Genomic DNA, 10,490 nt, shown 5'->3' with positions numbered 1-10,490 from the left:
AATACACATTTTTTGCACTTGTGTTGCTAAATTACTTTAAGAAAATGGATATTTCAAAATCACAGTCAACTCTTCAACTTTCAGATGAGTTTCTTTAATAAGATTAAACATTCATGAAGTCAATTTACAGAATTACAAAACCGGCTGAGACCATTTTACAGCGACTGACTGAGAAGTCATTTCTCATATTTCAGTTTGTAAGGTGTCAGCTGGGAGAAGATGTTAACCTGAACTAACTCATGATTCTTATTTTACACATGGATGACTTTTAATTCCTTACTTTAAATGGAAAGTATAGCATCCTGTTGTTTCAGAGGCTTTTTTCACCAAAGCAATGATGCAGATCTTTGGAAACCAACCGCTTTGAAGGAAGGAAGGAATCATATTTCCAACCATGGATTCAAGCCTCCATATATTAAAAGGAAGTAGCCACTTTTAAACTTTCCCTCTACCTATCCTACTTTAGTATATAGTTGGAAAAACTCCTGAAGTTGTCGCTGCTGTTCTTTGTGGGTATAGCATCAAACTCTGCTGTTCTTCCTCATCCCAGTGACTCACTTGGAGTGCTACACTCGGCTTTGGTAGCTGTGGGAGCAATATTGCTCAAAAGAGTGTCACGTTTCAAACAGCAAAAAATGGCAAAATATGACTACAGATCATGTTGAGTGTTTGTAGGATGAGTTAACAGAGTAATTGAGCCTGTCATGGTTCGTTATAAGAGAGAACTAGAATTCAGAAGGTGTATTTTTTCGGTTTAGGTGTGAGTTCATTTTACAAAATTGTCAGAAGTAGCAAATCGCTGCTCCTGCGCAATGCATTACATTACATTGCATTGCATCCTGGTACATGTAGGCACAGCTATTTAGCAGGAGAGTCATAAAAAACGCACTGGAGTCTAATTATTTCTTCAGCGGACTACACTTACCAACAGCACTGATTGGACATCCACATAAAAGCTTGTGAATTCTCCCTTTACAAGTCTCATTAAATCATCCTCATATGACCACAGATCATTAGTTAAGTTTTTAGAAAGACACAAAATCCCATGTGGTTCCCGCTTTTCCCCACAAAGGCTCCAGTGGAGGAATAAAACAGCATCTCTTGTGTTTGGAGGTTTTAGAGTTTAGAGAAGGTTATTGTTTTGGGACTCTTCTTCTCCATGGAGGCCTGAGCTGATTTCATCACATCCTGAGTCTGAAGCATGCTCATGTTCCAGTTAACCTGGAAAGGGACCAACAAGGTATTCAGTGTCAACTAACATATAGGCTTTGGAGTGATGTGGAAAAAAAGAATGTGCCGTCCTCACCATGTAGTCCAGCCCCTCTGCCACACTGTGGTCTCTGGAGTAGACCAGGTTGACTTTGGTGCCCTGCACGGCAACTGGGCTGCGACCAGCGATCTCCTCGGCCATCTCCAGAGCTGCAGCCATCATGGCCTCCTTATCCGCAAACACTCGGCTGGAAAGCAAACGTGTGGAAAAATGTGCTACAAACAACTGCTTAAAATAGGTTATGGTTGATCTATAAAATGTTATTTATATTACATTTCATATATCCACAATGACATTCTTACGGGCAGAAATTGTATTTCAAGAAATTTACAACTTTGATTGTACTTTTCCTATAATGGAATCTAAGATATATTTAAAGTGGTCGTTTTGATATTTCATAACTACACTACACAATTCTTCCTAGACAAATAGGACACTTCAGACATCCACAATGTAATTAATTCAAGGTCACTTTTACCATTGATGTGTATTGGGCTTTCAATTACAGATATCCAAAACTGCATTACTGATATCCAATATCGACATTCCGGATACCTGCAATGGAATTCTTAACACAGAAAACTGCCATTTCATATCTACCATCCAACTGTTTCTAGTCATAACTGAAGTGAGCTATTTTGGCATATGATCTTTTGGATATCCAGAAAAATCAGAAATTTGAGATATCCATAAATCCATTTTGGATATCTGCAACAGCATTTTTCCAGTCATAATGTCATAATTGTGGACATGCATAATGTAATTTTACAATGTTTTTTGGATTTTCAAAATGGCATTAAAGATATCTCGAATGGTTTTTCATTTTGGCAGTTGGACTGTAGATATCTGAAATTCCTTTTTTATAAGAAATATTTAATTATGAATGCTTGAAAGATATATCCATATCTTTTTAATGTAAAAACAGCTTGCTATAAAGCCTAAATATTTCTGGCTAAGCCACTACAAATAAAAGCAACACTTCCCTGCATGCGATCCATTGAGAAACACAATAAGAGTGTGATTCTGTGGAGGATTCATACCTGACTAGTCCGCTGCTCTTGGCTTCATCGGAAAACATCTTCCTGGCGGTCAGAGCCAACTCGTTCACCAGGCTGGAGAAAGTGTCACATGACAACAATATGGACGTCATACGTAACTAAAAGTGCAGGAAACTCAACATGGTGTATTTGTATCTTAATTAGGTGTTAATTACGTGTGTTTTAAGCCCATTTGGATCCGTTTTATCACAGAAAGACCTACCCAGGTAGGGAAAACTACTCAATCTTTTTTGACGTGAATTTGACATACAGTTTCAATGTCCTTAATGCCCAAGGGTCTGAAGTTTGGCTCCACAGTCTATAATAGACTTATTATTACAATTAATATTATAATTGGAGCTGAGGTTGAAAATAAAAAAAAAAAACTCAAAACCATGCCTTTATTCCATATGCATTTACACAGACCAAATTATCAAAAAAAAATGAAAAAAACCCAAATGTCTACTGAGGGTTAAAGGGTTTAAGACCCACCTAAAACAATCAATATCAGTAGAAGTGTACACTTTATTTAGAATATTTTCACCACTCTACCTTGCTGTCAGACAGCCCTTTCTGATGGAAAACTAATGTCGTTAACTATTCTCTCCTCAAAGCCGTTAGACTCCTTTGACAAAAACAGTGATTTTACTTGAGAGATCGCAGGAGTTGCTGCCTCGATTTGTTAGTTTGTTTGTGTTATTGTGTGACTTTAGTGTTTTAAAAAGGCGAGTTCAGATTTACCAAAGTCATAAAAAATCCACAATTTGATTTGGACATTGATTTTATTTGCGACAAATTTAAAAACCATTCCGTTCTGGCTTCAGGGCGTTAAAAAAATATTTTAAATTGTTTTGTTATTTGTAATGTTTAGTTGTAATTGTACGGATGCTTTCTGTCATTCTGTGGCCTTGCACACTGTATCACTTGTATTTCTACATATCCTGTGACTTTAAGAATAAAGATCATAAGATGATGATGTAAGATATGATGATAAAGATGTTAATCAAAATAGCAGGTTTACCTGCGGCTGCCAATGACTTTAGGAAGTCTCTGGAGGGTTCCGACGTCTGCTGCTAGTCCAATATCAACTTCCTGTAAAGCCGACAACAAAGACAGACACTAAGACGGTGGTAACATCATCCACAAGCACCCTGTAGAATATCTATGGTGTGTGTGGAGACAATCTACTAAGGTATTTCCCATAAAAACTAACTGTATTTTTATGCTTTATGAATGAAAATGCTATATCCACGTTGATATTTTTTACATGATTAAAAACTGTTTTTATCTCATTGTTTGTTTTCTTATAACTAAACACCATTATGAATATTACCGATAGATTTTACTCAAATATTGTTTGTTTTATATGAAGCCCCAAAACTGTCAAAAGGCACAAAAATAAAACTATTCTCAATAAAAAATGATGTAATAATGTTAATTAAAGAACTAAATCGGAGTGTTAAAAAAAATATAAAGCCTTTTCTTTTACCTTGACTCCGGTGAATAAATTAATTAGCACTTAATTTATCTTACATCTTTAAATCATACATTTTATTTTTCAGCTCTTTTTCTTTCTTTCAATTTATCTTAATCATTAATCTGTTCCCCGTTTTACCCCCAGAAATATATTTCCAATTTTTCCTCACCACAAATCATGATAAGGTGATGGACATGTACATACCTTCACCTGGAACCAGGCGTCCTGGGTACACAGACGAATGTCACAGGCTGTGATCAGATCAACACCTGCCGCAGAGCACAACATCCACAGTGAACATGTTGCTGTGTAAACTCACTGAACATTCTCACTTCTCTTTTTTGGGAATTGTTGTATAGCGCTTTTTAAATACTTTAACATACAGTTGGCCTTTCATGTTCAGTGGTTTGGAGTTAGTATGGAAAATACAAGCAGCACACAGACTAATAGAGAAAGGTAATGAAATAAATAAAAAGAGGCATTTAGAAAATACATTTGGACTAGAATATAAAATAAAGAAAATTTAGTATTCTAGTAAAAGAGCATATGGAGACAAAAATCACAGCATAAAAGTGACAGTCTATGTTAACATAAAAAACCATTTAAGATATAATTAGTATGGAGTTTGTCTGTATTAATGTAGAGATGTAATATGAATAGAGTATGACATATAAACAAGAAACATGTTGACATAATATAGTATAATATGGGATATACTATAAAGGTGAAAATGAGTAATATAGTATAACAAAATATATACATATTATACATAGAATTATGGTACAGTAATATAACATAGTATAAAAAAAACTGTATATTATGGGTGTATTAAAGTGGAGTGTAGTATAATATAATGTATAAAATATTGATTAAAAGTGCGCCAGCAATGTTACACCAGAAAACCATAGTAAAGCCCAAAGCTAGCCAGCTAACCCTTTAATCTAACATTGTGATACCTGGTCTTTTTATTCTGAATTCAATGCAACATCATGACAGTGTGATGATGATGATGCTGATGATGAAGTCCTACCTCCCCCAACACAGGCTCCATGGATGGCCACTACGACAGGCTTTGGACACTAGGAGAAAAAGAAAACGCACACTGACAATGCAACATTTTAAATGCTCCAGTCCAATCTCATAACTCCTCAGTGTGATGAACAGAACCGCTCCTCAGGTCTGACCTTCTCTATGACGGAGAACGTCTCCTGATACTTGGTGATTACTTTCCTCATGTTCCAGGCTATTCTGGCCGCGTCGTCGCCCTCTGGACTGAGTATGTCGCCGGCCATGTCCATCAGGTCGATACCTGGACGGTAGCACATCACCGAGAATAAATACAACGTTACCATGGAGATAGTGTTGTTAAAAAAAATGCAAACGGTCTGATACTCACCAGCTGTGAAGGCCTTCCCAGCTCCAGAAACCACCACCACTCTGCAGACCGGGTCCCCAGCTATCTCATTAAAGCAATCCACCATCTCACTGGGAGAAAAGATAAAGAGCTCCTATCAGTGTTGAACATACGGTTATATAAATACTTTAAGTGCTTCAACTATGAATTAAAGTGGTTTACTTTCTTATTATATATCCAGTAATTTCCAGACAAAATGTTAAAAAGTGCCGTCATAAGGAGATTTGCTTACTGACCTAAAATAGGCGCCAAATGTGAAGTTATTTCATAGCTTTGATATCTTTTAAAAGATATTTCAAGTCATTTGTAGGTTAGTTGCTGTTTATCATCTCCGCCAGGATGATTATACGATCAGTCACCTGTGCGTGCTTTGTGAGTGAGTGTGCATCTCTGTGTCTGTCCATGGCTAATCTCACATTCGGTTGCAGTAAACTGCACAGTATTTTGGGTTGCCAGTGATCGCTGCATGTCTTATATATACATTTTTTTTTTAAATAGTTAATTTGTTTTGTAAATTTTTAGTGTCTCAGAGAAATTATTGCATAGGAATAAAACATATTCTTGCCTCCAGAAGGCTCTGTTCATGGCGTTGCGTTTCTCAGGGCGGTGCAACTCTACGTGTGTGATGGAATCTGCTGGGTGACTGATGGCCAGGGTGGTGTAAGGAGAGCTGGCTCCACCTGAGGACGACATGGCCCTGACCACAGCTTGACCGGGCAGCCAGGACGTCCTGTCTGAGAGGAGAGAGACAGAATGACACAAACAACAGGATCAGTTCTTACAGAAAAACTGCAACAACAGAATGAGACTGAAATCCTCTGTGGCTGACAAACTGTAACAGTAACTTAGATTTAGAGATCCATACAGAGAGTCTATCAGAAAATCATCACTAAATTATTATTATTGTATTATAAACAAGTAATTAGTTCAATCATCTTTTCAACAAAAATACCAAATATTTTGCTTCAAGCTTTCGAATGTGTATTGGAATATTGACTTTGATTGACCATCATATAGTTTATTTACTTTTTATTGGACTAAATAAGTTTTCTGAAATAATCAACAGATTAATAATTCTTATGTGTAGCCCTAATCCGGGGTGTTTTTCTTTCCAATGAAAGCCATCCTGAAACAGAATCTAACGATTCATATATATATATATATATATATTTTTTTTTTTTTAAATCACAGAGATGGTTAATAATTGAAAGGTAACATTAAAAAGAAAGCTGCGGGAAAATGGAGTAAAGTAGAGCTGAAACCATTTGATTAAGTTCTACTTAAAATTAATCAGCAAACATTTTGATGATCAATAAATCTCAAAAGATTTTTCAAGCAACAATTCCAGACTTTTAGGTTTTCAACTGTGAAGATTGAAAGCCATTTTTCGGTGTTGTGTGAGTCATTTTAAGCTTTGAACTGTTGGTCTGGGAAAACAAGCAATTGAACAACATTTCTTTGGGCTTTTTGCAAATTTGATTTTCTAACATTTTCTACACTTACTCGACAATGAATCACTGAATTGATCTGCACGTTAGCTGAAGAGGCTACTGTAACTATACATTCTGGTCTATCCAACAACACTGTCCAAGTTATATATTTGTAACTTCTGGAAAAAGTGCAATACATCTTTATTAAACTTACTGCTACAATCATTTTCACACTTTTTATCTATGTGCATTAGTGCACCTCTGTATGTAGAGTCTGTGGATTATAAATAGTATTAATCTATGTGATATAATGCAGGTAATGTTGTTGTTTTACCTCAATAAGATATGCAGTAGGTATGCTCTGCAAGACTCATTAATGTTTATTAGGTCTTTAAACAATGCACAAAGTAGTACTTTTACCTTTATGTACACTTTCCTGAATATACTTAAATACTTTTGCTTAAAATGTATTACAAGGAACTATTAGCAGCAATGATAGAATAACTAAATAGGCAATAGTCTTACAGATGTTCTCGTTTACTTATGAAGGTCATGTAGAGCCTCAGTATTGAGACGGTTTCATATCAAGTTAACCTTCCTCACAGTTAACTGAGTTAACTTAACTTACACTAACACACTTACATACACACTTAACTTACACTGCAGGACTTCTGTTTGTAGCTTTTACCTGTATTTTTACAAAGGTATGAGTACTTCTATAAAGGATCTGAATCCTGCCTCCAGCACTGGTCACAGCCCAGATGAGCTCTACAGGACAGCATGACTGCTGCTGACCTTTCACCTGCATTGTCCTGCAAAGCTTAGTTACATAATACTTCCTGTACACACTAGTAGAGATAACATCAGGTGCATTGTGAAGTGTTATAACATTACAACACATTTTCATTTAAGATCACGATTACACAACAAACGAGCTAAACATTGGGACTTACATTTGGTGAGAGACCTGAGGACCAGCGACAACATCTCCAGATATCAGTGATCTTCAGATATCAGTGATCTGCTGCTCCTGTCTGCAGCTCAGTGTGCTCTTAATGTAATGTAATGTAATGTAATGTAATGTAATGTAATGTAATGTAATGCTCTTCACAGTGTTGGCATACAGCTGTGCTAAGGCTAGCTGAGGCTAAGTAACCCTAAGTTAACCTTGTTGTGTTATTATATACAGTCTCTGCTAGAGACAGACTACCAAACTATGAAGCAGCCAGAAAAACATGTAGTATTCCTCATCAAGCCACGGGAACAGCGCCGGGGTTTGACGTAGCGGCCAATCGTGGAATTACAACTTCCGGGTCCGTCACGTGGTACCGAGGACCACAACAACACTTCTTATTTAGATTTTAAGTTTTTAATTATTGAAGAATTGCACCAGCACAACTTCACATAGTCAATAAGAAACAGCAAAATACAAAATATATACATTCAAACTAACATTCCAGGGGAAACCTCAGAGGATGACAAAGACAGAAATGAAAGGATAAAAGATTAAAATAGTAAAACATATGAATGATATAAAGAAAGAGAAAGAGGGGACAGTAAGGCAAGACTTCTGATTGTATAATTGCATACATATATCACAGGAAATGCATGCCATTATGTTTTTTATGGCCCTTTTGTTGGCACAGCATTTAATAGTTTTTATATACATTTCAAACTCTTTGTAAAAAGCAAAAATAGGTATTTTCCTCGTAAACTTACACTTATGTATATATAACTTGACAAGAATAATCAAAAGATGTATGATATTTCTGTATTTCTGTTATAGGTCAAACATCCAGTTCATAGAGTAATGCTAAATCTTTCTACAAAACATTTTTATTGACAATGCTAAAAAGATGAAGCACAGTTTCAGGTTGAGCTGTGCAAAATGTTTAGTTTATATCTGAATCATTCTTAAATGTCTTCCCACAGACTTACGTTGGGAAAGAGATGTCTTTGATTTGGTGTAATTTAACTTCCCATTAAAAACACATGAATAGCCCTTAAAATAACTAATAATAATAGCTCTTATTTCTTCTTCTTTCAGTGGCTTATAAGATGCATACTGCCAGCTATTGGACCGGAAAACGTATTGTGAGATATTGGCCATACATATGAAAAAAGGTGAACAAAGATGATGGCATATAACATTTACGCGGAAATATTAAAGATCTTCTTCTAAAGATTTCTCTCTTCCTTTCTCATCGCCCCTGTTTAAAGACAAATTACTTCTGTGGCATTTTTCAGGAATTTCAATGGGTTGCTATGACTCTTTTATGAGTATCATTAATAACATATACGATTCATTTTGTGACATACTATACTCATCACTTTTTAAATAACATTTTTTATTATGTATTATATTATGACCTTTAATGGAATATTTATGACATACCATACACATTTTTATGACATATAATGCCAGGACTGTTTTTAATGACATTTTTGTGGCATTCTATGACAAGTTACAACAATTTTTTTATGACATTAAACTATAAAAAAAAATGAATGATACTTTTATGCCATACCATACTATAATATTTTTATGACATATTTGAATGAGCCACATTACTATAAATATTCTAAGACCATTTTTATGACACAGTAAACCATGATTCTTTTAAATGTACTCCTGTGTCCTTCAGTCTCAGGCTCTTCTTTGTCCTGTAGGATCCGTGTGGTCAGCTTCATGAGTCACACCTGGTCCTGTTGTGGTTCCTGATCACCACTTTCCCACATAGTTCTTCTCTCTTCTCTCACTGGCACTACATCTGTTTTGTTTTATTTGCTGCATACATTTTCTCACATTCACACATGACTGATGACTGACTGTTTGTCCTCTATTTTGTCAATAAATATAATATTTTATAACCTTTAAACTTGTCAAATCTACCATTTCTTCATCAGTCTAACAGCTCGGCTGAAACTTTTTTATGACGAATCATACTATGACTTTTGAATTAAATGTGTGTGATATACTTTATTATGACTATTAAACCAAATGTAATAATACAATTCAAACAATGTCAGGTTTAACTTCTGTTTCAGATAATTACATTTTTCTTGATTTTTTTTGGCATCCTATACTAAGATTGTTTCATCACATACAATACTGTGACTTTTATTGACCATTTTTACAACACACTGTACAATTTATTTTATGAACTATACTATGACGTTTTGAATAAAACATTTTTGGCACACTATACTCCTGTTTCCATTAGTTTCCGGCTCTTCTTTGTCCTGTAGAATCTGGGTCATCAGTTTCATGAGCCACACCTGGTCCCTGTGCGGTTCCTGAAATAAAAGCTCACCACCTTCCCAGAGAGTCCATGTCTCTCCCCCTGCTGGCGCTGCTCCAGTTTTGTTTTGTTCGCTGTAGACATTTTTCTCACATCCATTCATGCATACATGAGTGATTACTGACTTCCATATTTGTTCCTTATTATTGTTATTTTGTGAATAAATATGCTTATTTATTATCTTTAAACTCGTCTGATCTCCCATTTCTGATGCAGCCTGAAAGCCAGGCTCTGACACATACTATACTATGAATTTTTTGTTATAGTTTTTATTGCATACTATACTATGTCATTTTTTAAGACATACTGTGCTATACCATTTTTATGACATGCTATACTCTGATTTCTTTATGCCATTCTTTTAGAAATACCACACTATGACATTTTTCTGACATAATATGCTGTGACTTTGACGCTCTATTTGATGACATTTTTTTATATCATACAATGACATTTTTTATGAAATACTATTCTTTAACATTTATAAGGAATTGTTTATGCAGACATTTGCAGACTTCTTTGGTGGTAAGTACCTATTGCATTTTAATAGATATTTTTTT

At 35.3% G+C, this 10,490-nt stretch overlaps 1 protein-coding gene across 3 annotated transcripts; it reads right to left on the bottom strand.

The window, feature by feature from the left end:
- Positions 1-72: 72 nt before the first annotated feature.
- Positions 73-7,882, bottom strand: ech1 (enoyl CoA hydratase 1, peroxisomal). 3 transcript variants are annotated; one of them, XM_054603722.1, is made up of 10 exons: positions 7,582-7,882; positions 5,764-5,932; positions 5,181-5,269; positions 4,969-5,093; positions 4,815-4,863; positions 3,989-4,053; positions 3,329-3,399; positions 2,311-2,382; positions 1,307-1,457; positions 73-1,221 (listed from the first exon to the last, which is right to left on the bottom strand). In XM_054603722.1, exons 1-10 carry the CDS (start codon positions 7,613-7,615, stop codon positions 1,117-1,119), a joined length of 930 nt encoding a protein of 309 aa, XP_054459697.1. In that variant the 5' UTR covers positions 7,616-7,882; the 3' UTR covers positions 73-1,116. The 3 variants fall into 3 exon arrangements, with proteins under 3 accessions (XP_054459697.1, XP_054459703.1, XP_054459712.1); XM_054603728.1 differs by lacking the exon at positions 7,582-7,882 and adding an exon at positions 7,317-7,389; XM_054603737.1 differs by lacking the exon at positions 7,582-7,882 and adding an exon at positions 7,288-7,340.
- Between the last annotated feature and the right edge of the window lie 2,608 nt (positions 7,883-10,490).

The sequence above is a fragment of the Anoplopoma fimbria genome, chromosome 1 (genome assembly GCF_027596085.1).
Source record: "Anoplopoma fimbria isolate UVic2021 breed Golden Eagle Sablefish chromosome 1, Afim_UVic_2022, whole genome shotgun sequence".
Lineage (NCBI taxonomy): Eukaryota > Metazoa > Chordata > Actinopteri > Perciformes > Anoplopomatidae > Anoplopoma > Anoplopoma fimbria.
This window is presented reverse-complemented; position numbering and strand designations above follow the sequence as displayed.

Bases quoted from the DNA above. Each gene is read 5' to 3' on its own strand.
- ech1 (XM_054603722.1), bottom strand. From the start codon at position 7,615: ATGTTGTCGCTGGTCCTCAGGTCTCTCACCAAAT. The intron at 4,864-4,968 runs GTCAGACCTGAG...TTTTTCTCCTAG, and splicing joins CGTTCTCCGTCATAGAGAAG to TGTCCAAAGCCTGTCGTAGT. The intron at 3,400-3,988 runs GTATGTACATGT...TCGGCTTTACAG, and splicing joins ACGCCTGGTTCCAGGTGAAG to GAAGTTGATATTGGACTAGC.